Below are 27093 nucleotides of genomic sequence, written 5' to 3' on the forward strand. Positions count from 1 at the left end.
TTAGATAAATAGATAAATAAAATAGATAACTCTGATAATAAGTTGGAAGAATAAAAAACAATCATATCCGACCATGTAACATAAACACTACAAAGATTTTCTCACCTTAAAATAATGAAGAGTGGTTTTAAAAGAGAGTGATGAGATGTTGGTGTGTGACTAAAGCATGTTACAATAAGAGAGCAGCAAACATGAAACCTCTTTTCCCTACGTTGATATGAAAATTACACATCGCAGATATAAGTTCCAGGAGTGTTAACAGTACTTCTTAGCGCACAGTTATTTTGGATACTAAAATTGCACAAATATGATGATAGCACTGTACATTTTTTCTGAAACAACAGTGTTAATGAACGATTGGCTTAGCAAATTGATATGACTTATCTGACAACTGCCTACTTATGTACATATCTATCCAGAACATCATGAGCATGGCATGGAGGATGTGTTTCTGGCCACGTGATGAATTCAAATCTTAACTGTAAAGTCTCATGAGCACTTTTAGTTTCTTGTTGGCAGGTGCGTAGGAGAAAATGTCCAAAGGCAAGAGAAAGATACGATGTTGTATCTTTAACAAAGTTTATTGCAAGTAAAAGGACAGTGAGGGAATTCTCTCTTCTCTGGCCACCTGATGAATGTAAGATCTGGATTAAATCAGATGTTTGATCCACCAAGTCCTGTGACAAGCTGCTATATGAAAGTGTCAAGACTCCAGCAACACTTGTAGTATAAAGAACAACTTTATTTAGGGCCACTTTTTTATTTCGGGTCTATGGTATTTTGTGTTATACCACCATGGTACAGTAAACCTCCAAACAGAACATTGATATTGAGCCATTCTGCAAAACCTCACTCCCTGTTTATGTTCAGTTACATTTTTGAATGCTTGAATGCCCACTAAACATCTGTGGATCATTCCTACAGTATCCACGTGTTACAACTGCAAATGTGAACATAGGAAAGACAATGTCATATTGTCATCACAGTTAAAGATTTTAAAATATGTTAGGGTGACTCCTGCAGTAGCAAAACTGCTGTAACCACCACTGCTGTGACTCACAACCAGACTGAATGACTTCTTAAAATGTATATCTTTTGCAGGGTGAAACCTTCTGTTGCAGCAGTATCCACGTGTCAGCTGAGTTCCTGCAGCTGCTGATGCTCTCCCTGCCAGAAGGCTGATAGGTGGTGTACCCATTCCCTGAAACCAGTCATCCGAACAACCCCAACCTTACTAGAGGGAACTGATGAATGTGCCCATTAGCAAAACACAAAATCTGTTTGTCTGCTACACTTGCTTGTGTATTAGCGGAACAATGATACTTTCCTGTGTAGGTTCATGTGCAGTGTTGTCATGAATTCATTGTACTGTATAACATAATAACTTTTTGGGTTTTATTAACCTCTGAAAATACTGAAAAAACAAAACTTTCTAGCACTATTACAGAGATAGAAATGAAACTGAATTGTTTTTTTTTTATATGTGAGTGATTGTAAGTTACAGAAAACATTTTATTTCCCACTTTGACGTTACAGAAAGGAGCTAAAGGATCTATTTCTTTTTGTTATTTTTAAGCAGCACATACTTAAAAGGATCTAACAGGGTGTGAAATGTAGGGATCCTTTCATTTTGGAAAGAAAAACTGATTCAGACTGACTCAATAACAAGTTAACAAGGACGACGTTTACATGCACATTAATATCCCACTATTATTCCAAATATGTCAATATTCTGAATTTGATATGGGTCATGTAAACAGCATATTCTATATGGATATTCTGAATCAGGTCTTATTTTAGGAGCATTTCTTTGGACATGTACAGTATACAGCACGTTCAGAATATGCATCTCATTTGCCGTTTTACCCCAGTTTCTGACATACAGCCTCTTGCCTGTTTACGGTCGGCTATGTGTGTTGTAACAAACCAACTAGCCAACAGTTTGTTAAGCTGGAGTAGAGATGCATGCTCAAAGGAAAAGTCCACATTTCTGGTTGGAAGGAGAAACACACTTACTTTTAAACATTTTCAAAGACTTGGATATCAACAGGTTTTTGGATATGCGCAAATATTGCAACGCCTTTTAAAGAAGGTGGTTGAACAAATCAAAGAGAAGGGCTGTGTTTGCACAGTCGAATGAGTCCACTACCGGTGGAAAACTTAGAAAAAATCCTGTTTTGACGCAAAGAAGCAAAATGGCCCGTGCAGCTCCAGCCGTTCCACTTTTCCATATTTTGACGTGATGAATCTGAGTAGAATATTCATTTTCATCAGCCATGTAAACAGCTTAGTAGGAATATTGTCCTTTTTGGAATGAGGCAAAAATGTATGGGAAAATTTGTGCATGTAAATGTAGTCAGTGCTAAAACAAGTGATGCTCTAATTTCCATGCACCAAAAACTAGCCATGTCCCAAATCAATACTACATGCTAATTGTAGGCAGTTTGAAGTAGGCCTGTAGTGTGTGCACACTGGGACAAGGACAAAATACTGTACAGGTTACTTAAAAAAGCATAATTTTAAAATAAATATTGATGCACACTACTCTCCCACAATGCAATGCACAAAGGAAATGGGAGATCAGCCCACATCTGGAAAATAAAACTTCTGACTTTCGCTGGTTTTTGATGGAAAATTTATTATCTGAAACTGTTTAGGCAAATGTGTTGATTTCTGCGCTACAAACTGCAAAAACAATATACTATGAAGACTAGGACATAGTATACTGGCACACTGTATTTTATTCAGTATGGAATTTGCACACGGCACCTATTTTAGGTACCAATTCCACTTTTTTATCAGAAGTGCAAAATGTGGACGGTCCCTGCCGCCAAGTGACAGCTGAGCTGGACGCAGAAATAAAGTTTGTTAACAGTAAGCATCCTACAGAGCGCCGTGTGCAGGTGGAAAACAATAGCTGGACTCAGTCTTTCAAGTTAGAAGCTGACAGCGGTTCATGACAGGAGCTGCAGCAGTTAAAACCGTGAAATAGGTCTGTGTGTCAGCGCAGCTCCGTCCGTGTGTTTCCGGGTGGCACGAGTCTTCTCCGGTAACGTTACATCCCCGCCAGCATCAGTTGGCTCAGCCTCCCGCCTCCATCCAGCCACAACACAGCCAACGGAGGCCGAGACACAAACAAAACCAAGCCGTTATTGACTGAGACAGATCTATAATTGATGTCTTATAGCTGAAAGCCAACGCGGGGGGCAGCAGGGCGGGCAGCGGGCAGGAGTTATGGCGGCGTCGCTTCTCTCCGAGACCGACATCAGGCACCGGTCCATGGCGGAGGAGGATCCGAACGGGAATGAGCACGGGGCGGCTGCTCGCAGCGCGGCACCTCGCTGGGGACCGCAGCACGCCGGGGCCCGGCAGCTGGCGAGGCTCTACTCTCCCGGTGAGGACGGATGCATTGTCGTTGTCTGGTGTTATCTCAGTTGTCACTTTCTGTTGTCGGTAACGGCGTTAAGAATGAGACATGGCATCATAAGTTAGAGGCCTAACCACAGTGCGACATGAGTGCTGATGGGCGCAGGGAGGATGATGATGATGATGATGATGTAGACACTCCTGTTTACAAACAGAGGCTATAGGCTGAATTAGCAATGATATGTCAGACTAATCACTACAAAGCTTTTCATTATGGCTGCCATACACCTGCCGTGTAACCTGCTGAGTTATTGCATTTAACAGTGTGAAGGTCTTCTGTCTACAGCCTCCAGTCTGTGTCTTAATATCATTTGTTTGTTTACATTGTATAATAACAGTAAAATGCAATGTTTTAAACACCAGTCTGACTCAGTTATTATTGATAGACTGGGAAGAATTGGACATCCACACTAAATTGTACCCAGGGCCCCTGAAAGTCCTAGAAATATTACTTCTCTCTCCTTGCTGGGGACATTTGTTGCATGTCGTTCCCAATCTCTCTCCCCTCATTTCCCGCCATCTCTGTACTGTCTAGCTGATAAAGGCATGAAACGCTCCAAGAATATTGATTACAAGTATATATGAATGTATAATTAAAGAAATGCACTTAACCTTGTTCGCTGTCCATTGTCCAAATTTGGGGAGGTTTTCCAGATCACTCAGATTCTTGCTTTACTGACATTTTTACAAATGTTATTGATATTTAAAGAAACATTTCACAGCAACAGAAAACGCTAACAACTTGGATTTTGCTTTTGCTTTTGTGTGATTGTAGTCTTTTCATTAAAATACATTTAAATCAATCTGGCAGATTTTAATACTTATTAATACTTAATAAGTCCAATCCCAGTTGAGTCTACATAAGAGGGGATGTCCTGGTGGCCTTGGGCAGTATTTTTCCATCCTGGTCCTGGGGCACTCCTGCTCTGCATGTTTTAGATGTTTCCCTGCTCCAACACACCTGATTCAATTGATCAGCTTGTCATCAAGCTCTGCAGAAGCATGTTAATGACATTTGAATCAGGTGTGTTGGAGCAGGGAAACATCTAAAACATGCAGGGTAGGGGTGCCCCAGGACCAGGATGGAAAAACACTTGCCCAGGGACCTATGTTGCATGTCTCTCTACTGTTGTCCAACCCATAATAATGCCCCCCATATTACTTTTAAAAGTACATATGATTAAAAAACCCCTAGTAGTAAAAAACCTTGCAGTCAAATACATCAAGTGAAGTAAAGGCTCTTATTGTCAGGTTTTTGAGATCTTAGTGAAGTTGTTGGCTTCAGCTGGGACAGGTGTCAGTTCCTAGGACAAAATCCATGTCTGTGACACAGTCTACAGCAGGTTTTCTTTATCGCCTGCTAGTTTAGATTCACCTGGCATCTCAGTCCAATTAGGTCTCTGATTAGGCATCTAGAATGAAAAACTTCCCGGCAGAATCAAAAATAAGAAGCAGTCTGGACCTTGGAGACTGAATTTTAGGACCACTGGTGCAACAGGCTAAAAGTACTTTAATAGAACGACAGCGGTTGTTATTATTGGCAGAATTGCTTTGCCTTCATCGCAACAAAGTGTTGGCTCAGTGTCATGACCCTGAGGCTTCATGTAGCAGTGTGCATTGTGGTCTTGTTAAACAAATGTAACTTTAATTTTCCCATCAGTTGCACCACTCCCTGCTCTCTTTTATGTTTGTTTCAACCGCTCTCCTTTCTGTTCTGATCATAGCAGCTTTTATCCAGGAATCTCTCTGTGACCAGGCTCCTTTACTTACTCAATAATCTAAAACAGTAGAAAAAGATGACTTTTGTTTTTATTTTTAGCCGTTCCTTGTTACATAAACCTGCTCAAGGTTCATGTCGTACTTTATTCCCTGTCTGGCGTATGACTCCGTGCTGCTGTTTGAAATGACAGCTTCTCTTTGGTATTTGTTGGCTGTCATTTGGTTTCAATCAAATGTGGGCTCAAAATGGGTTAGGAGAGAACATAATTTAATCAACATGCTAAAATGAATCATTATATCACTGAAGATACATTGATTTCAGTGTGTTGATGGAAGGCACACTGTGCCTCAGACCTTAGCAAAGAAAACCTGTCTTACCAGTTGTGCATCAAGCTGGACTGTGCCACGTTTTGCCCGACCATCTGCCCTGCTTCGCACTTCACTGAGCATTTTAATTGCCTCTAGTCGGGCCATGTTGGCCACTTGTTAGCACTTCCAAAAATAGGAATGATGTTCAGAGAAAAGTAGGGTTTGCACCACTATAACCATTGTGAAGTTCATATGAGGGTAAAAGATGTGTCACAAGGTTGGCACTCGAATCCAAAGCCCTCAAAGCAGTATGAGAGTGTTCATGTTCACAAACCACTGACCCTGGCAGCGCCTCGCTCGGCTCACTGAACTGAAAATGATCCTCTGACCTGACTGGTGACTTAAGACTTTTTATAACTTTATTTTCATTTAACTTCTGTCAGCGTGCAGGTTATCAGAGAACAAATCCCACACCTCACGGGAAGCTGGTGAGACCCGTAGTCCTATTTTTAGTCACTGTTGAGTAAAGGAGTCACCTTCCCCATTAATGGAATTGGATCCACACTATTATTCAGTGCCATCACATTAGAGAGATAATAATCTCTGCTCTGATCTTTGGTCTATTCTGCTGCCAGGCAACGCAAACATTACCTATGCATGTGAACAGACAAGCTTGCTTATGTGCAGGTGCAAACACACACACACACACACACACACACACACACACACACACACACACACACACACACACACATGCACACACATGGTTAATGAATGTATTCAATTATAGTTGATTACGTGCTAATGACAGGAAGCAACAGAGGTGGGGGACAAGGAAAAGCAAGTTTGTGTTTTTTTGGAAGCATATTTTAATTTATTCATAGATCATAGCAGAAACCGATTGTATTAACAGCATTAGAGATCATTGGTAGCAATGTACAATAAACTAAATAAATAAAATAAATGTTTAAGTTGAAATCCATAACTTTCCTGATGGCGGTTGATGTATGCCTGCTGTTTACATTAGATAGATATTTATAGATATATCAGCAACTGTAAAATTTTGAAAATATGTAATTACTCAATCACTCATGTTTGTCCTTATACAGTGTAGACATGTGCACCATATGTGTTTTTTACATGTGTATAAATAGAGCTGCAAAACTGTTTGTATATGTGACACAAAAAGGCAATTTGTTATTTTGGCCAGTAAGAAATATGCTCGGCTGGTGGATTTTTTTCATCTACCAGTCCCCTTGGCAGGTGGGTCAAAAAGTTAATTTTGGACACTGCAGCCACACATACAGTACATCAGTGCTTTGTTATCAGGGATAACAGGAATATCCATAACACTGACATGATGTAAAGGGCAAATGTAAAACCTAGTGCTGGGTGGTATGAAAGTAAACAGGAACTAGCCCTCTGTAGCAGCATTATGGCGTAGAGATCTATGCAATTTGCATGTTGGTTTCTTTACGTCTGAGGCTGTGGATAGCTCAGCGTCTGTTCATGCTAGAGAATTTCTAGTTCTTTGTAGATTAAATAAATGATTGTTCCTGTGTTACTTATGTTCAGATGCACAAGCTTCTTAAGCAATTCATGTAAAAATCATGTTTATTTCTAAAGCAGCAGGAGGCTGACGGAGGTTGCCCTGATAACCGTCATTATACGCGAGGCCTCGTTTGCCCAAATGTCAATCTTAATCTCCAGAATCTCAATAATGGAGCTACCTGGCTAGCTAGCAAGCTGTACCCAGCATGCAGTTCGGCGGTGTAATTTTGTAAATGTACAATTATTAGTGTTACAAAGTATTTGTGTCACAAATTATTGTATGCCATGGTGTACTGCCCTGTTAAAGAGAGTTAGTTGTGGGTTATTCTACGCAGCTTGCCTTGACCATAGCATGCTTCACAGGGATTCTATATTTTGCCGCCTATTGAAGAGTTACAGCAATTATTTCAACTATGCAGTATATGGCAGTATATGAAGACTTTGTATTGTATGGGAAATTAAAACTGGTATAGCGGATGAATCAGGTGCCAGTACTAATAAAACCCAAGGCCAAACATTTCTAAATATAACTTTCCTGTTGGCAACATCAAAAATGTTTAACAGTACTTTTAGACTGCTTTGATAAGGTTCCCAACTTATTTTGCACAATGTTTTTTTTCTCTGTCTTGTAGTACCTGTCTGCAACCTGTGTGTTGGGAACCAATGTGCTAAGCATTAAAGCAGTAATAATTGAATTTCTTTGTCCACTAGGAGGCAGTACAGCAAACTGTAAACACAACATTGACATATTGTCACCATATAAAGTAATTACGGCAACGTGTTAACAAACAATAGCCTATTTACACATCCAGCACATTGAGGGAGTCATGTTCCTGGCCACCTGACAAATGAAAATCCAATATTCACCCTCCATTTATCTCTGCTTTGCTCTCCACCTAATCATAAGAGAAATATGTGGCTCGGTAGCAGCTAAATGCTAGTTGCTAACTTTGTTGGTCTGCCGTAATGAGCAGGTAGTGCAGTAGCTTTATCCAAGCTTTTACATTGAAAACAGTTGCCTGCTGTGTATCAAAACTAGGCTGATGAGACTGGTGAAAGTGAACCAAAACGGTAAAGTTATGTGCCAGAAAACCAAAACAATGAGCTGAAAGACACTAAAACTCTCCGTAGAGGGAAACTTCAGAGTTGGTGATTATTCTCAGCAGGTTTGTTACTACAAGTATGCCCTTTCACATTACACAGGACAGAACACCGGCCAAAGATGGTGATTAACTGGTTTTACATTGCTCTAGCCTACATATAGTAGATCAGATTATTGATGATCAAAGCTGAACTTGGATGACCTGTTCAACTTCAACTTTGTTGTTAGTGAGATAGAAGAATTTTGTCAGAATAAATCAGTTTAGGAGCCAACAGCCTGGTTGATGAGGAATATCTGACAAAGATGTCATCTGCAATAATTTAGCTGGTCGTACCAGTATTACAACTTTATAGTACAGTTATCTTATTCAAAATGAACATACTGTATTATTTATATTTATATGTAATATATAATTATACATTCAAAAAAAAAAATAAAACATACCAGTATCTCACCTAAAAACTAATTTCTTTCATAAAGCATCAGTTTTTCAAACTTTAAATGTGTGCATATAAGGGGAGGATGAAGAGCTGATAGAAACATAGTAAACATACTGAATAAGAAGGATGCTGATGAGAACCCAGATCGTGTTTGCTTTGCCAGCCTGTTGTTGTTGAGTGTGGCGCTGATTGATGGTTAAGAGGATCACACATGCATTTGGGGTCCCGACACTTTATCCCCTCTCACTTAGTGGCTGCTGAGCTTAGTTAGCAGACTAACTCTGGGTAAAAATGCATGACGTGATTTAGCCAAGTAGGACATGTTCCTGGATCAACATCCAACACTGTGTTCCTGGACCAACATTGCGATCAACCAATCACAGCCGTCTGACATCATCAGTGTGCTGCTCCTGTGCTTCTTTTAAAATTCTTTTGTACTTCTTCTGAGGTATGCTAAGTTTTCCAAAATGAAGTTAGTACAATTGAACAAAATCCTCAGTAAAACTGAACAAAATCTTTAACACATTCTCTCCATTTTTGGAAAGCTTTGTCTTACATTTCATATAGTAATGCCTCAAATTGAAATTTATTTCATTTACTTCCATGCTTCTGTGTCTGGATCAACACTAACACTGCAATCCTGCAAAAAATTGTTTTGAATGGCTGTAAAAAAGAAGGTAAAATATGTTCATCACAGGTCTGTAGGATAAGTCTGGTGTATTTTTTATTATTTAAATTATTTTTGTTATTGTCAGTATGAACTATATGAAAAGAGCAAAAATGAGTTTCTCTTATGAATAAGTATGGTTCAAATAGCCACCTCCAAAATTAGATTTGACCAAAGCAAAATTAGGGCTCTTGTATCATCTTGGCAAGCTTAATAGCCTAGCCTACCTAGTTAGCAAGCTAACTCGCTAACCCTGCAGTAGCTCATATAGCTACAGCTCTAGGTCGTTACTAGACTATAATGATTAAATATTAATGACTTAAAGACATGCAGTTAAGGATTTTGTTCAGTTTTACTGAGGATTTTGTTCAATCACGTTGTGCGGGTAGACTCTGTTGCTAAACTCAAAACTGGTGTGTCACAATAATACTCAGCAGTTCAGGTCATTATCCCTGAAGTATGATGAAGCTTCATTTGTTTTGTTTTTTATATCAAAAGGGAAATGTAGAACAATCATGTCAAACTGCAAAATACCGTTAAGGCTAGTAGATACTTTCTTTCCTTGCATTAAAGTTTGTATCGCAACATAATCCCAATATACAGTCATTCAAATCACACATATCTCCTGCTTTTTAAATGCTGTGAATGTCAGTTAAGTTGAGTTTGTTAAACAATGAATTATGAATAAAACTTGAGATTAAAAGTAATAAAAACACCATCATAAAAACATAATCTACAAGAATGTGGCTCAAGACTTCTTGAAGGGTCAGTTCACCCAAATCATTGAAAATATGTTTCCTGACTTATCCCTTGTGGTATCAGGCCATGTAGATAGTTTTGGTTTTCTTAGGGATATCTCCCTTCTGCTGTCACCTCAACAGTTTTCATTGGAACTATTGATGTTGAATTTACTACTGGTAGGGAAGTGCTAAAGGTGTAAAGAGTATTTAGTGACTTATGATCCCTAAACATTTGTGTCAAAGTTTGGTGTTTATAAAGAAAAATGGAGTTTCTGTTGTTCTACTGACATCAAATTCTCATGAAAACACACTTACACATAGTTAATTGTCTTAAAGTTGCCCAGTGGAGTTTTCTAGTCAACAAATAAATTATATTTACATTCAGAGTTACTCACCAATACACATTATGTGGCATTTTTGATCAGTTTAAATTGTGCATTGTTTACTTCTGTTTGCTAGCTTGCAGTCTTCGTCTTCACTTCCTTCATTGGCACACTGTCATGTTTCTTTGCACATCACCACCATCAACCATTGATTAACAGTACAGCGTGAAACCAGCAGCAGAACTGTATATTACTTTGCTCCAATTTGTGCATGTGCATCATTGTGCATGATACAAATGAAACAGGGAACCACTCATAAAAACATTGCTCTATAGCACTGATAGTGATCAAAACTCCACAAGGTACCTTTTAAGTTACGGCAACGTTAACTTAACTATGTTAACTAACTATATTTTTATGTATCTGTATTGTTTATTTCTGTATCATTATGGTAATGATCCTGAAAGAATGGATTTGTGAGTATAACTGAGTTTAAAGAAGTTGGGCTGTATGGTTCTCCTCAGTGGAGAACCAGGACGTGTGTCCCCTGAAGATCAGCAGCTTGAACAAACAAGTGAACAATGCAGTTCAGTAACATAAAACTTGTTTTTTTGTGTTTTTACAAATGAAACTGTCACGTTAACATATTTAAGCTTATTATGCTTCACAGGAATCAGTTATGGGCTTCAGTGATGGATAAATGCTGATCAGATGGGGACAAAAATAGCGTTTTATTAGCATGGCACATTTTATCAACAAAACGAAATAAAGATTTTAGTTTAGAGCAGTTTTTTTTTTTTCTAAATCAAGATTTAGTCGGCCACAAATTAGTCAAATATCATACTGGATGCACTTTTTCATTGCACATAAAAAAGATGCTGCTTTTTTGTTAAAAAAAAAAAAAAAAAAAAAAAAGGTCAGTGGTTTTTTTTTTAGCTGTAATCATAGAAAAGAACATGGTTGTGTAAGAAGTTTAGAGTCTTCACCAGGTATATTTGAAATGACTTATAAGCTTTCCCTCATTTCAGCAGAAAGGGCACAGCAGGCTGCAAGTGGAAGATATGCTCAGCAACGCTAACAATGCCACCAAGCCATTTTATGAAAACTTAAAAGCAAAAATGTTCCCCACATGCTGACAAGTGTCTGTTACAGAAAAATAAACAGCTAAAATTCAAAATGTCAAAGTGTCCATTTAAGGGAGCACCACGCTGTTATGTGCTTAGTTGTTTGGGTCCGGTTCAATGCTGGTAGGAGGTAAATCTAAATAGCAGTTTGGCTTGTTAGACTTTGGAGAAGTTAGATGAGGCGTTGGCGATGCTCCATAGAGCCAAACATGGGCTCATTACAGCAAAGCAAGGATGGACAAACAGCTGGATATATCTCCCTCTCCCTCTGTTTCTGCGTCTCTCCATTTCTCTCACCAACTCTCTATTCATCCCCTCGTCTCTCCTCGGTCCTCCCATATGTCTGAAGTGTCACGGTCCGCTGACTTCCACTCCTCTCCTCTCCTCTCCTCTCCTTTCCTCTCCTCTCCTCTCCTCTCCTTTCCTCTCCTCTCCTGCAATTTCACATTGTTTCACTTCTCCTTTCTGTATTTTGTGAGACATATTCACATGAGCAGCATGTATGTCTACATGCATCTTTTAGTGTATTTATCCATCACTTGACTTGTGTGTCCATTAAACTTTTTTTTATTCTTATAGAACACACTTTAAATTTAACATTTTCAGTATTTCCGGATCTTTAACCTGTAAGATTTAAAATAGGGAGCAGGGATCAATATTCAGTGTAATCTGTGCCACCAATTTCCCACCTCAAGACCTAGTAACATTTCCGGTTAAATGCTGGTACGGCTGTGTTGTGAATCAAAGCAGTATAACTTTCAGTAGAAAGTGGTACAATGGCTTGACATTTGGAATGTCTCTTGATAAACATGTGCTAGACTCACTTACAGTTACAAAGACTGGAGGAATAAATGCAGTGTAGGAGTGCTGAGCAAAACTTGGGGGACACTCAACAGCATTTCTCCGTTCCCTGTTTAGATGAGCTGAGATTGTCACTAAAATGAGAATAGCTGGTCCACCTTAAAGGTCAGTCCACCTTAAGTGAGCCCAGTCAGGTTAAGCTAACCCATTGTCACTAACTTTGGGCCTAACCCCTTCACTTTAACCAGCAGGTGGCAAGCAGGACACAGGAACTTGGCTTGGGTGTTGAGGAGTTGTAGCATTTATTCACTGACAAATAGCCTAAACTGTACATACACACTGCACTGTTACATTCACAGCTATACTATTAACTTCATACTCTCTGCTCCAGTCGCCAGCCTCACACACACACCTGCTCTCTCTCGCTCTCTCTCTCTCTCTCTGTCAACTACACTTGCCACACACACAACCTTTGCGCTGAACTGTCCCTTCTGAGTTGGACGTATTATCGTGGGGAAAAAATGCATTTTGTTCAAATCGGTATTGTGAATGTATTAATTTACTTAAATAACCAAGTAATGAGTGGTACATAATGTGAAGGCACACTTTTATTTTTGGTTATGACTTTTAACTTGTTTGGTGGGGCATGTAAATTTCTCTTCCATTTGCCCTACAAAAAATCCACTAGTCCCAGACAAGCAGAGAAGCCTTAATGTTGAGCCTTGCTTTTTATATGAATATCTTTGGAAATTTTTATGCAGTTTTATAACAGAGGTAACAGACAAGATATATTCTTTTATTACTGAAATTACATATAATACAGAAAATAGATATTCGAGGCAATTGATTTTATAACTGTTAATAGAATAAGCACAAGAACCCTCAAGAATAAGCACAAGAACCCTATGTGTGTGTGATCTTGAGTTGCCCTCAAGCATCTGTGTCAGTGCCTGTAACTGATCTAAGGAGTGATACTGATCTTCAACCTCCCTCAGCTCATCTGGCTCTGACTACTCACATGTCAACCGCTCCCATTAAACAAACATAAAGTCACGCTGCAGCACAGGAGCTTCTTCAAAAACCCTTACTGCAATAAAGGTATGATTAGTTTGATTGCAATCAATCAACTTTTTGATAAATAGACCGACTTGTGCAGCAACCCATGCCCAACCAATGACATATATCAGCTAATATTAGCTTATTGCAGACATTTTGATACCTGCAAATATGCAGACTGATAATTACCAATGAATTTTAGTACAGAAATATTGAATGTATAATAATATATTATGGTTTCTAAATTGAATGCAATTTAGAAACCTTTATATAATTTGTCCACTAGACGGTACTGACTCAACTTTTAAATGTTCCGCTCAGTACAAATGTTGGTCACAATTCTCTAAAAATCAAATTTAAAAGATCCTTAAATTTGTATGTGTTGAAGTCAGCTGATGTAGCTTTTGGTGAACAGCAACAACAAGAATCATAAGGCCATCAAACTGACTCATTAATGTCAGAAACACAGCAATATCTGTCTGAAGTATGATAACTTTAGCTAACGTGAGCCACTGGTCATACGAGAAGTGTACCATGTAAGGCTGTAGCAGCAAAACCCCTGTACTGATCCGAGAAAGGGGGCGTTTTAATGCTTATGCCTTCAACTTTACAGCTGTAAGTGAAGACTGTTTTACTTCTGCTCTCAGAAGATATGGTACATAGTCTTGCTTAAAGTTAAGCTTGTTAAGTTATATTAAATTTGTTTATGTTGTGAGTTTATATAAAACATTAACTTCTGAAAATTTATTTTATTTTTTTCACTCCGAAAATATCATTATTGGCCTCAGAAATCCAGTATCATTATCAGCTGTAGTTGGTAGTACTTTCATGTTGAGAGTACATGGGGAAACAGGCAACACTTCTCTCAAGAGGGAGATTTAGCAATTTAGAAAAGCAGCAGGTTGTATACATCATGGCTGTGGTCAAAGTTGCAGATGTGAAACATTGGACAGTGGTCCTTTCCTATAAATTCTTCAAAATAAAAGTCCCCCTGTTACTTTGTTATTTAAAAGCTTTTAATATGAAACAGCAGCAGCAGGAAATGATTTCATCAGTAGTAACTTAACGCTGCTCCAATACAGCTACAAAAGTACTGAGAGCTGAACACACAGACTTTTAAAAAGAGAAGCTGCCTCCTGGGTCTCAGTTGTAAAAGGTAAACACAGAAAAATTTCACTTCCCCTCTTTGACCCATATGGATCTGGTGAACGTGACATCACTGATGATCTACCATGCTCAAACTTCTATGCACCGCTGCTGGAGTTAGCAGATAGCATACCCTCCTTACCTCTACCTTAAGCTCACTACCCTGGAGGGATGGTATAAGAGTCCCGGGTCCCATCCCAGGAAGCGCTCTGGCCCCAGCTCTTCATTTGGCTCCTATACCAACTCCTTCACCTCAACCCCCAAAACCGTTTGTCCTTGGAGCAAGCGCCATCACCTGTTACCCAGTGTAGCCAAGCCAGTTACCACTTCAGCTTCTCTCAGTTCACCTCCAGCTGCAAGGACCACTGCCCCCGGTCAAGTGCCACCACCCCATGCCTTGCCGAGATCTGCTACTTCCATTACCTGCCAACTTCCTTCCAACCTCCATCATAAGATTTATTAAACTCCCGTCCACCATTACATATTGTCTTGGCAGTGGATGGGTTGAGGATTTTATTAAACTTACACCAACACTCGACCTTCACCCCTCAGTCCATGCTGTAATAGTACACACCGGAACTAATGACATCATGTATAGACATTCAGCCAAGTTGCACCAGGACAATGAATCACTATGCTGCACAATCGAGAGTCTGGGAAAAAGCTGTGTAATGTTTGGCGCCATCCCTACTCTTTCAAAGAGCATTGAACCTTTTAGTCATCTTTTTAGCCTCCACCAGTGACTGTGGTTGCAAAATTTCTGTTCAGCAGCAGGATATCATTTTATCAGCAATTTTGATTATTTCTGGACTAAGCAGGACTACTAGAGAATGGACGGCCTTCACCCAAATAAGAAAGGAACCTAGCAACTAGTTTCTAATTTTAACCATTTTATAACTTTTAATTCTCTCTGACACACTCCTCAGCATGACCCTTTCCACACTTTAACCTCTCCTCAGAAAAGCCCATTTTAAAACAGTGAGGGTCCTGCTAGCCTTTTCTGTCATTTTAAAAGTACCATTCCAGTTGTGACCAGTGACAGAAGGAACAGGTCTTCAGCATGCCATTTCTCTCCTCGAATGGTCACAACATCTAATCTCATTCACATTCCCTGTCGGCCTATGTCTCCTCCACTGCCCACATGCCAAAATGCCAAATATATTCAAGACAGGGCTACTCAACGTAAGATCTCCGTTAAATAAGTCATTTGTGTGTAACAATTTCATTTTATCACTGGTCATCTGGACATTCTTATGAAAATTGTGAGGATTTAACTTCTCTAATTGAAGCCTCTCCTCCTGGCTTCTCTTTTCACCAACCTAGACTTTTGGGAAGGGGGGAGGGGTTGGTAGCTGTTTTCTTTAGAATTAATTTCAATCTTTCTTGAATTGACTTAGGACTATTTCCTCCTTTTAGGCACTTCCATTTGTATTTAAGGGGAATACCCAGCATCTGTGCCTTCTAGTCTACAGATCCCCCAAATTTTCTTTTGGCTTTATAAACGAATTCTCAGAGCTCCTATCAATACTCAATACCAAGATATGACAGGTTTTTAATTCTAAGTGATTTTAATATTCATGTCTGCTACACCCTTTAACAGTCTAAGTGTTGAATTTTTATCCCTGATTGATTCTTTTAATTTATCTCTCTCACTGACTGGGCCCACTCATTGTCAGGGCCATACTCTTGATCTTGTTTTATCTTGTGGTCTTACATTATCTGACTTGACATGTTCTGATCCTTGTATTACTGATCACTATTGCATATGTTTTAATTTGGTTTTACCTCCTTGTTTTAGCTGCTCACGTACACAGTTACGGTCTAGAGTTTTTTAATTCTACCTCTGCCAATATTTTTAGTAAAACCTTTAACACTATCCCCTGTGAGATGGAGCCCTTATTATAAATGTATGAGCATCTAACTAATTTCAATATCATCTGCAATTCCATCCTTGATGAAATTGCACCATTTAAAACCAGGAAAACTAAACATGTCCCAGCCCCGGATAAATGAAAACATTTGTGCTTTAAAATGTAAACGTCATAAAGCAGAGCATCAGTGGAAGGCGTCAAAGCTCCCTGGTCACCATGAGGACCTTAAAGGCTCTGATGAAGCTCTTTAATGCTGAGGTTAAAAGCTCTAGACGCGGCTACTTTTCCCATCTCATTGAATCTAATATTTCTAATCCCAAGGTGCTTTTTAACACTGTAAGCCGTTCCACTGATGCTCCCCCTGTCCCTTCAATAGACGCTCCTCCTGTAATGAGTTTTTAAACTTTTTTACTCAAAAGATCCCCCTCATTCGTACCTCACCTGTAGATCCCCCATCAGTTTGTTTACCCGCAAGGCCTAATAATCGTTTTGATCTCTTCAACCTTGTCTCTTAACCTACAGTGTTAGAAATTGTCAACAAAATGAAGCCCTCCTCCTGTCCTCCTGACATTCTCCCCCTTTTATTTTTTTAAAGAAGTTTTTAACACAATTTGCCCTTTTTATACTGAACATTTTAAATAGCTCCCTTTCTACTGATATTGTGCCCTACTATTTCAACAACTTTAGACCTATCTCTAAATTTCCTTTTTTTAGACAAAGTCCTGGAGAAGATTGATGCAAATCAACTTTTAGCCTTTATGAATTATAACTTTGTTTGAATCTTTCCAATGAGCTTTTTGAGCTCATCACATTACAGAAACTGCCCTTCTTAAGGTCATGAATGACTTGCTTTTAGCTGTTGACGCTGGACGTCCCTCCATTTTAGCTCTGCTAGATCTCAGTACAGCGTTTGATGCAGTTGATCACACCATCCTCTTGTCCCATTTAGAGCAATGGGTGGGCATCATTGGCACGACCCTTGAATGGTTTAACTCATACAGACAGGACTTTCTGTGTTGGTATTGCTGAGTCTAGGTCTTCAATCTCTAGGCTGCATTGTGGGATACCTCAGGGTTTGGTCCTTGGCTTGATTTTGTTTACCATTTACATGCTGCCTTTGGGACATCTCATAAGATCTCTAAACATCAATTTCCATTTTCATACTTATCTCAGCTGTGACCCCAATAACTACAATGGTTTTCTTTTGCTTATAAACTGTCTGGAAGACATTCATAAATGGACAGCTCAAAAATTACCTTCAACTCAACTCAAAAAAGACTGAGATACTTCTATTTTGCACTGACTCCTGCAACACTCAAATTACAAACATACTAGGTTCATACTCTCATCTTATTAGTGTAGAAATCTTGGTGTTTTAATTGGTGGCTACCTCACTTTGAATAGCCACATCAAATCTGTCATACAGTCATGCTTTTTTCAACTTTTCAACCATTTTTGTCTACCAAAAATCGTGAAACAGTCATCCATGCTTTTATTTCATCACAGCTAAATTATTGCAACTCCCTTTTCTCCATCTGCAGCCAAAAGTCTCTTTCCTCTCTACAATTAATCCAAAATGCAGCCACCAGGATTTTAACAGGTACCGGAAAACAAGAGCACATTACACCTATCCTCTTCTTTGCACTAGCTGCCTGTTGATTTTAAAATTTTACTTATCACTTTTAAAGACCAGAAGGGTTTGGCTCCAAGCTATATTCCTGACCTTTTAACTCCCCATGTGCCGTCACGGGCCCTGAGGTCCTCAAATGCTCCTCTCCTGGTGGTTCCTAAATCCAGACTAAAAAACTAAGGTGACAGGGTGTGGGGGGGGGGTGTTTTTCGATTGGTTTTGGGGGCTGGGATTAGCAGGCAGCTACACATTAACCACTCACTTGCTTACACTCTGCCCTATTCCTTAAAAGCAGTTACGCTACCTGCAGTTTCCCAGGCAACGACACAGACGTTAACTCACGTTTTGAGACAGCGCTGCTCAGTGGCTCCCAAACGCTATTGTTTTGAGAATGAATGAATATTTGGCGTTATTTTTGACATTTAAAAAAATATTTTTTGGCCTGGCGGGGGTTCTCGTTGGCCTTGCGGCCCACCAGGCCTGTACTACTATAGGGGAAACACTGTGTTTTATTGATGGTGCTATTGTTTATTATTATTATTATTATTACTTGTCACAAAGGCTGCTAACTGTTGTCAGAATAACATTGAGTGTCTGAATCTCAGATAATTGACAGCCTTCCAGGTTTGTTTAGAAGATCTCGAGATTCAACCTCAGTATCCCAGGGAGATGCTCAGGAATGTTGTGATGTCATGAAACTACTATATAGTCTTGTAACATCAGTAACAATAACTTGCTTCAGGACTCATTGGTGTGCTTGTGTTGTGTCTGTGATGACACATGAACACAATCTGCTGATGAAGTCCAATCTATCATTTCATGATATCAGTTGAAATTCAACAGGACAGAACAGGACGGTCTATTGAACACACCCTCGTTAGCTTATTTTTATCTGAGCATTGCAAAATGATTCAGATAATATTTTAGAAAAGAGTCTGAATTACTCTAAGGGCACAGTACTGGGTTGAATTATGTGTCTTGTGAAGTGTATTACCTGCTTTAAAGCTGTATCTTTATCCTAAGACCTAAGGTTCTGCATATAGAAACAATCCATACAGCCATCCATTCATCTGGCCAGTCAGCCAGTCGGTCTCAGCTGAATTTTGCATCAGTGGGTCATTGACTTTCTTTTTTTTTTTTTCCTACCAGAGTTGAGATAGCCAAAAGCTTTTTTCCCCATAGATCATGGCCTTGTTACCTTAACAACAGAAACAGGGCAAGGTCTTTAAGGTAGGTCGAATTTGAAAATGTGGACAAAGGGAGTAGAGCCGTGTCAGAAATATAATGCTTATAATTTCTAAAAGTCAAAACCCTCCTGATGTCATGTCAAGCCTAAAACAGTACTCTGATATGATATTCATATTATGTCTTAAGTCTATATGCATATTAATGTTAAATATATTAATAGGAATGTATGGATTTTTTACATCTTCTAATCAATCATTTCATTGATGATTTCAGCCAATACAATACAGATACTGACATAGTTCATGGCAGTACTGAGTTTACTAAATTGTACTTTACAGAACGTTTATCATGATGTATGACTTTGTTTGTTGGATAATCTTAAAAATAGCTTCATTTCCACCAAGATTTACTACTTGACACTCTTTCCTAGAGTCCAGCAACTGAAGGATGAAAGCACAAATTGAATCATCTAAAAAACAAAACATTTAGCTGACATTTAGCTCTTAATCAAGAAATATCTATGCGCACATGCTCATGGGAAAGTGTGCGTGCAGAAATACCCCTGCAATGCAAATGTTGTGCCCCAGGAATCGTGCACTCTAGTCTCTCCAGTAGTGAAGAAATAAAGAGCAGATTAGATTTTCAGAGATGGATTTTTTCCTTCACAGTGAAGTGAAGCTCCAGAGTAGTGTGACAGTTCTCAACCCTGAAATTTGACTGGCCTGAATTTGTCTGTTGTAGATGTGCAACTGTGATAACACTCACCTCTCATATGTGACAGTTGACACATTTACACACGTGCACACACACACACACACACACATAGACTCCCTGAACTGCTGACCCCAGGGTCATGAAGGTCAGGGGTTAGAAACCATGTGAGTATGTGTGTTGGGCCCTGAGAGTCACATGAGCTGAACATGGCTTTGACCTCTGTGTGTGTTTTTGTGACCTCAGTGTGCCTACGGCCAGTGTGGGCCAGAGGAGTATTATAGTAGAGTCAGCAGAACCAGTAGATTTAACTGCTCCATTGAGTTACTGTATACCATGCATAAGTGTATTTTAGTATTTTAGTTATTTATACTGTATCACTTTGAGTTTCACTATGAATGAAAAGTGTGGTACAAAAGGTATTAATTTTTTTATTATTATTGAGGACTACAGTGACATGAATGACAGATAATCTACTTTTTCTTTTTCTGCTGTAGCTTTATAGATATATAAAATCTTAATCTAAATAACTTGTAACCACAGCTGTCAAACACATGTAGTGGAGTAAATAGTGCAATATTTACCTAAAGAAGTAGCATAAAACTGAAATACTCAAGTAGAGTAAATGCACTTAGTTACTTTCCATCACTACAGTGTGCAAATTGATTTCATCAGTTTTCTCCACTGTCCAAGAAAGAAAGTAAAGAAGGTGAACATATCTCCCAAAATCTTTCAAAATCCTCATTCAACCATCTGCAGACACAGACACAAAATATATGACACACTCATATATTCATACATGAGTATTGGAGGATATTTTTCTGATTATAGGACGGCCACTTGCCAACAAAATGCCATATGTATTATACAACTAATTTCAATCTTCCTTGTCTGTTTTAAATCATAAAATATAGTTTCCTGGTCTCAGAATGCCTGTCCTTTATGTTGCAAGACAATATGTAGTTTAAAAACTGGGAGAGAAAGAAATTTTCCAGATTCCTACCAAATTTTGAACATACTCAACCCATAAAAATAGAGATTAATCTGATAATATAGTAGAGAACACTACTTAGCACTCTCAACACAGGCTGCTGCAGTCTGTCACACACACACACACACACCACCGCCTCATTTTCTGGGCAGTTTTGGTCACATCTTCTGTCTTCTTTCGCTTACAGCTCCTCTTAATTGAAGTTGATTTGCCAATTCACCAAAATATTCAAGGCATTTTAAATTGAATGAGTCCATTAGTCTTGTATTGTAGCCGTCTTTACCTAGAATTTAATAACAGCACATTCAATTAGAACTACACACAAACACCTGCCTCACAGGTGTCTGATTACTGAAAGTAAATCCACACCTTTCAGCCAGTCAGAATTGAAAATTCTCCGTAGCCCTGTTATAAACATCACTATCACCAGGCCCTTAAAGTGAGTCACTTTTATTTTTCTAGTTGCTGATAAGGAGCTGCTAATCAAACATTTATTGAAATGAAAATGTTGCAGATTATTACTTTGAATGCACTTTTCCACTGCAAATAATGAGAAATCAACTTCCACAAATAGTAAGTGGAGAGGACTTGCCAGCACTGTATTTATTTTGCAAGCTAGTTTGGTTTAACTATCTTGGTAGGAACATTTGGTTGGAAGGGTCAAGTTGCTTTTAAGAATCTGTCAATATATGTTGGACCTGCAGGATAGTGTCCACAAACACACAAACAAAGATAACGCACAGTACACATACATATAAATCATGTGCTCACAATTTTATACACAGGCACATACATGCTGAACACACACTGTACACACACACTGTGCATCTATGGCTTTAGGCGAGCCTTCTAGGCAGGATTTTACTATTGACCTTGACCAATGCAAGAGAGGAGCTAGGAATGCTGCATATTTTCAGAGATGAGCTGTGTGTGTGTGTGTGTGTGTGTGTGTGTGTGTGTGTGTGTATGTGTGTGTGTGTGTGTGTGTGTGTGTGTTTGTAATTATCCTTATGAGGGCCACAGATGAATATGGCGGTAGCGGAAAGCCCAAGAGATGAGGGGATGGTGTACAGCACACACACACACACCCTCACACACAAAGGAACACACACATGATGGGATCTGTCCATCCTTTTTTTGTGTGTCTCCACAGGGGAGGGAGGCTGGAGCAGGGCCTACTTACACTGGCTCTCATGTGGGTTAAAAAGTGTGTGTGTGTGTGCCTGGATATATGCATCTGTTTGTCTGCATGCATTTGTGTGTGTGTGTGTGTGTGTGTGTGTGTTTGTGTGTGTGTGTGTGTGTGTGCGTGCGTGCCATTGTGTCGGTATGCCGTTATTGAATCTCATTTGCCACATTCCTCTCTTTGTTGCTGTTGAATCTACAGGGTAATGGATTTATTAAGTTTGTCTGGCAGAATTGTGTGTTTGTGTGTGTGTGTGTTTGTGTGTGTGTGTGTATCTGTGTGTGTGTGTGTGTCACATAAAGATATACATATTGTGTTTGTGCTTGTGTGTGTGTGTGTGTGTGTGTGTTTTGTTTCTTCTTCATCTGTGGTATGTGTAATTTGCGTTGTTGTTGGTTTTATGTTTATGTGTGCGCCAATAAGAGTGTGTGTGTGTGTGTTTACTTGCATCCCTGTGTTGTATGTGTGTGTGTGTGTGTATGTGTGTGTATGTGTGTGTCCCAGGTTCTGTAGTCCACTGAGATCAGATGAAAGGAAAGAGGCCTGTGACTGATCCACTCCTTCTGAACAAGGGAATTCGACCTCCCCTCTTTCCCCTCTCTCTCTCTCTCTCTCTCTCTCTCTTTGTGTCTCTACCTCTCCCTCTCTCACCCCATCCTTCCCCGTTACTGTCATTCTCTCTCACTGTCTCTCTTCCTCATCTCTCTTTCATTCTCATTCTCTCTGAGCATGTGACCCACTTTTACCACCCACATCACTCTCTCTTTCTCTCTCTCTCTCTCTCTCTCTCTCTCTCTCTCTCTCTCTCTCTCTCTCTCTCTCTCCCCCCCAAGTCCCATCTGAAGACAGTCTACTGAGAGCAAACCACGGGGACACAGAAAGAGAGACGGAGAGTAAAAACAGTAGCAGAGCCGTCTGTATTCTGCTCCCACATTTAGTATTGCCCTCTGCGATTTAGTGCAGAATGTTTTAGCTCTCTATACATCAGTCTGAATAAGTGTAAATGGAGTTTATCTTAGAGACGGAGTGTAAGGTAGGTGATGGGGAAAAACTAGAGAGAAAAAGCAAGAAAAGGTGTGGTCGAGCTGTGCTGGCAGCTCTGACTGGGGTCTTTGAGCGGCTGTCAGGCTGCTGCTCACAGTGTTTGAGTTTCTTTTTGTCAGAGGCTCTGTAGGTGTTTTTCTGTATGTAGATTTTGTGTTCTCGCCTTTTGGTTTCATCCCTCGTTGTTTGTGTGTGTGTGTGCTCACTTGATTGGTCATAACAGAAACTTCTCCCACTTTAACATGGGACTATGTCCTCTTATTAACAGTTTATAGTTGTATACAGTTACACTTCAGTAAATCAGGCTTATTCTAAAAAAAAAAATTAGTTCATAAAGTAGGTTTAAATGAGCCTGACTTAAGTTACCATGGAAACCTATCCTTCTACACTAGCCTGGTGCAGGTCAGGCTAGTTTTCAGAATTAGCTTCACTTGAGGCTTAAGCAGTGTTACAATCAATCTGCCAGACCGACACACAGTGTCTTCCTCTTTAGTGACGCTCTGTGTACATGAGTCAGTCTGCAGTTCACTTCCGTTTGTTTAGTATCTGCACAGTATTTCAGTCAACATAAGGGATTTTAGATGAACTGTAAGTCAAATGAAGCTAAATAAGTTGGACTCATGGCTGTAGCCTCATAGTTAGGATCATTTTCACATGTTTTTTCTTTCTTTAAATGTCACACAAAAGTTAAAGAAAGACAGTTTATTAAAAATACAAGAAGGGCAGTAACTGCAGCCGTAGACCTACAGTAGTAGAGAACAAATCCACCTCAAGTCAGTTCACCAATCTATGTATTTGCAGAAGAGAGTTTCCCCTCCTTTACGCACATGTACTTCATGTTGTAAGTTGAAGATTTACTGTAAACAGGGAAAATTGGCAGTAAGACTAATTTAAATGACTTTTCCACAGTTTCCACAGTTATCTGCATTGACCTCCCCCTCGGTCTCTCCAGACTCTCATCCACACTAGTGTTTTCATTGCATGATCAGAAAAACTTCTCCATCCGCATTGAAATGCCAAAACAGTAAATCTCTCCTCTCTCCTCATCCCTCACCTGATGGTTTAGGCTGGACAGCCAAAACGGAAAAGAAGCAACAAATCCTACTGCTAGTGCTAAAATATAGTTAAATTACACCATGATCGCCTTGGATTTTATTCTCTGAATAGTGGTCTGTATATCGCAGCTTTGTTGGACTCATAAGAAGTAACATCAATCAAAAACAGTTTAAACTGCAAACAGAAGTAGTTTGTTCAAAGTTTAAGACAGTTGACTGGAAATCACTATATATGCAGCTCAGTGTCTCTTAGATTCATTCATTTATTTTGAGGAAATTGATCGATCGATTCCTGGAGTGCAAGAACTTTGTAGTAAGTATAATTTGCTGGGTGTTAACAGTTAAATGCATTTTTAAAAGGCAGAGAATCTCAGACGACTAGTGCTGCTCTACATACCTTGTCCACATGTGATGCGTTCGATCCTGACGCAGGGACGCAGTCAGGTAAAATGCAGCTCTCTCTCTCACTGAGTGTTACAACTTGTTATGTTACGGTTTGATGATGAGTAATGTTAATATAGAAGGTCCTGGCCAGAGTAGCTGGAGCTGGACAGACAGGAGCCTGGTTCTCTGTGCTGTGTGACCAGTTGAAAGCTTTTTCCTTAACAGATTTAGCTAGAATGCAGCCAAATCTCTTTATAAGTGGCGTTTGCAGAGAGAGATGTATCTGTCATCATCTCAGAGGTTGAGGTAGATTTTTGTGTCGTAAGAAATAATGTTGCTTTGAATTTCTCAGGACTGACATGATAAATGCCCATGTCGTTTTCTTCATTTTTACGTATTTGTTTGCTTTTTTTCCCCTTTCCCCTTTTTATTTTCTTGTTGGTTATTTTATTTTAGCATGTTTAAGTCTGTTGCCCTATTTCCTTGTTACCTGACACGCAGCAGAGAGAGGTAAAGAGGTCTACTTTCTGTCTCCCCTCTCCATTAGTCCATTAGTATTCAGGATGTGTTGCCTGCCTGCCTGCTGCCCGCCACTCATTCCCCAGACAGCGAATCAGCCGGCGTTGATTAATTTCAGCCTATTAGCACCCCTCGTTCCCCTCCCCCGGCTCCGCCCAGGTTAAATCCCCGTGCACACTCGCGTGCACGCTCGCAGGCGGGGGGTGCTGCTGGGTGAGCGATGGCAGAGAGGTTGCCAGGGAGCCAGTTGTTGTCAAAACGATATTAATGAGTGCGCTGCTTTGGCCCTAAGTGTGTGTGTGTGTGTGTGTAGATGTGTGCGCCAGTGTGTGTGTTTACGTGTATCTAAGTGTACGTCTTTAATTTTGGTGTTTGTATGCCAAGTGTAGGCAGATTTGGGGTGTGTGTGTGATGTAGATTGAGAGGTTTGTGTTTGGAGAGTGTGTGTGTGTGTGTGTCCGAACACACTAGCATATGTGCATACATGCTTGTAAAGCCTGTTTTTGTGTGTCTGTCTGTAGCTGTGTGTGATATCCAGCAATGCCATGGCCTGAGGGACAAGGGCTTATGTGTGTGTGTGTGTGTGTGTATGTGTGTGTATGTGTGTGTGTGTGTGTGTGTGTGCGCACTCTGCGGAGGCCTGTCCTAGTTTCCTTCCCCTCACCAGGGAGCCGGAGGATCCAAGGACTGACGCACATCACCTGACAGCCGCCCCACTGCTCCATGGCCCTGCACTGTCTGTGTGTGTGTGTGTGTGTACGTGACGGAGATGGAGTGTCTGAATTTGTGTATGTGTCAGAAGATGTGTGTGTGTGCGCAAGAGAGATGTTAGAATGTGTTAGGAAATCCATCAGTTGGAGCATCATTGTGTGTGAGTGCTCACAGTACATGTTTGACATGTGTGTTTGTGTGTGTGTGTGGGTACAGATGCATAGAGAGAGTGAATTTTGGTGTACTCGTCCCTTGAGGTGTGTGTGTGTGTGTGTGTACCTTTGGGCAGAGTGGAGAAAATGGTGTCACATGAAGCTTGGAGACAATAGAACTAACTGCGCTCTACTTAACCTCAGTGTGGACTGAGGCTGTGTGTACTGAAAACATATGACCTGGGCGATATGATGGAAACAGGTGAAATTATTGCACTGAGTATGGCTTACATGTAAGGAACACAGTATTTTTAATCCACTCTTTGCAGTAATCACAATTCGACATGACTGAGCTGAATGCAGCAGGAAAAAGATTTCACTTTTCACATCTTCCCTCAGGCACATAGATGATACAATGAGGCGTTTCACTTAGGAGAACTTTTAAACTCATGTTTAAACTCAACTCATGTTTCAGTCAAAGAATGCAACTCAGAATGTCACGGGAGGGTTGAGGAGCTCTTAGACGCACAAGGTGAGGTTAAAAAGTAGGAAATAGCTTTTGAGGAGACACACCATAGATCACCTGTCAAACCACAAAGGGCAGAAAATAAGTAAGGCAGGAATCTAGGAAAACTGTCTCTATTCTTTCTACGTTTTCATTATGGTCAGTCACAACTTCTCTCTGCCTCTACCCTCTCATTCTTCACGTCTTCAGCACAGCTTATATTTCTCAGGATGAATGAGGGCTTAAACTAGCAGCCATTGTCTAACCTGTTTAAGACCAGGTTTCTGTGGAAATGAACTCAGCTGAGTTCAGCTGAGGGTGAGCGGGTCATTTTTCCAGGAATGCAGCCCACAAATGTTCCTGTTGGCGTTGTATTCAGCAGCCAGCTACATCAGTGTGCCACCGAGGAAAAATCATTCATTTTTAAAAACAACATCAGCTTCCTTTCAATGCTGCAAACCTGTAATTGCCTTCGGAAGCATCAGTCAGGCTTCATACTGGTGCACACTGGCTCTCTGGCCCTAAAATGATGTAGAACTCACTGATTATAGAGTTTAGACCTGGACTTAATGTGGTCCTGTGAGAAGGGTCCACATTCCCCAAGTAGAAGGCCAAAGGACCTAACAAGGAGAGTCCAGAAATTCTGACCAACACTGTTGATGGTGTGCCCAGAAGTGGATGCAGGGGGAAACCACTAGCCTGGCTCTGTCCAAAGGTAACAGAATCCATCCAAAGTACCTCT

General features: G+C 40.0%; 1 protein-coding gene across 1 annotated transcript in view; it reads left to right on the forward strand.

Moving 5' to 3' along the window:
• Positions 1-2637: 2637 nt before the first annotated feature.
• The window catches only part of si:ch211-212o1.2 (uncharacterized protein LOC492735 homolog), a 44895-nt gene continuing 20439 nt past the window's right edge, over positions 2638-27093 (forward strand). Inside the window, exon 1 of the mRNA XM_042412539.1 lies at positions 2638-3394. Within this exon, the coding sequence (XP_042268473.1) occupies positions 3235-3394 (160 nt within the window). The 5' untranslated portion in view covers positions 2638-3234. The remainder of the gene's footprint in view (positions 3395-27093) is intronic.

This window comes from Thunnus maccoyii, chromosome 5 (assembly GCF_910596095.1).
Source record: "Thunnus maccoyii chromosome 5, fThuMac1.1, whole genome shotgun sequence".
NCBI classification, from domain to species: domain Eukaryota; kingdom Metazoa; phylum Chordata; class Actinopteri; order Scombriformes; family Scombridae; genus Thunnus; species Thunnus maccoyii.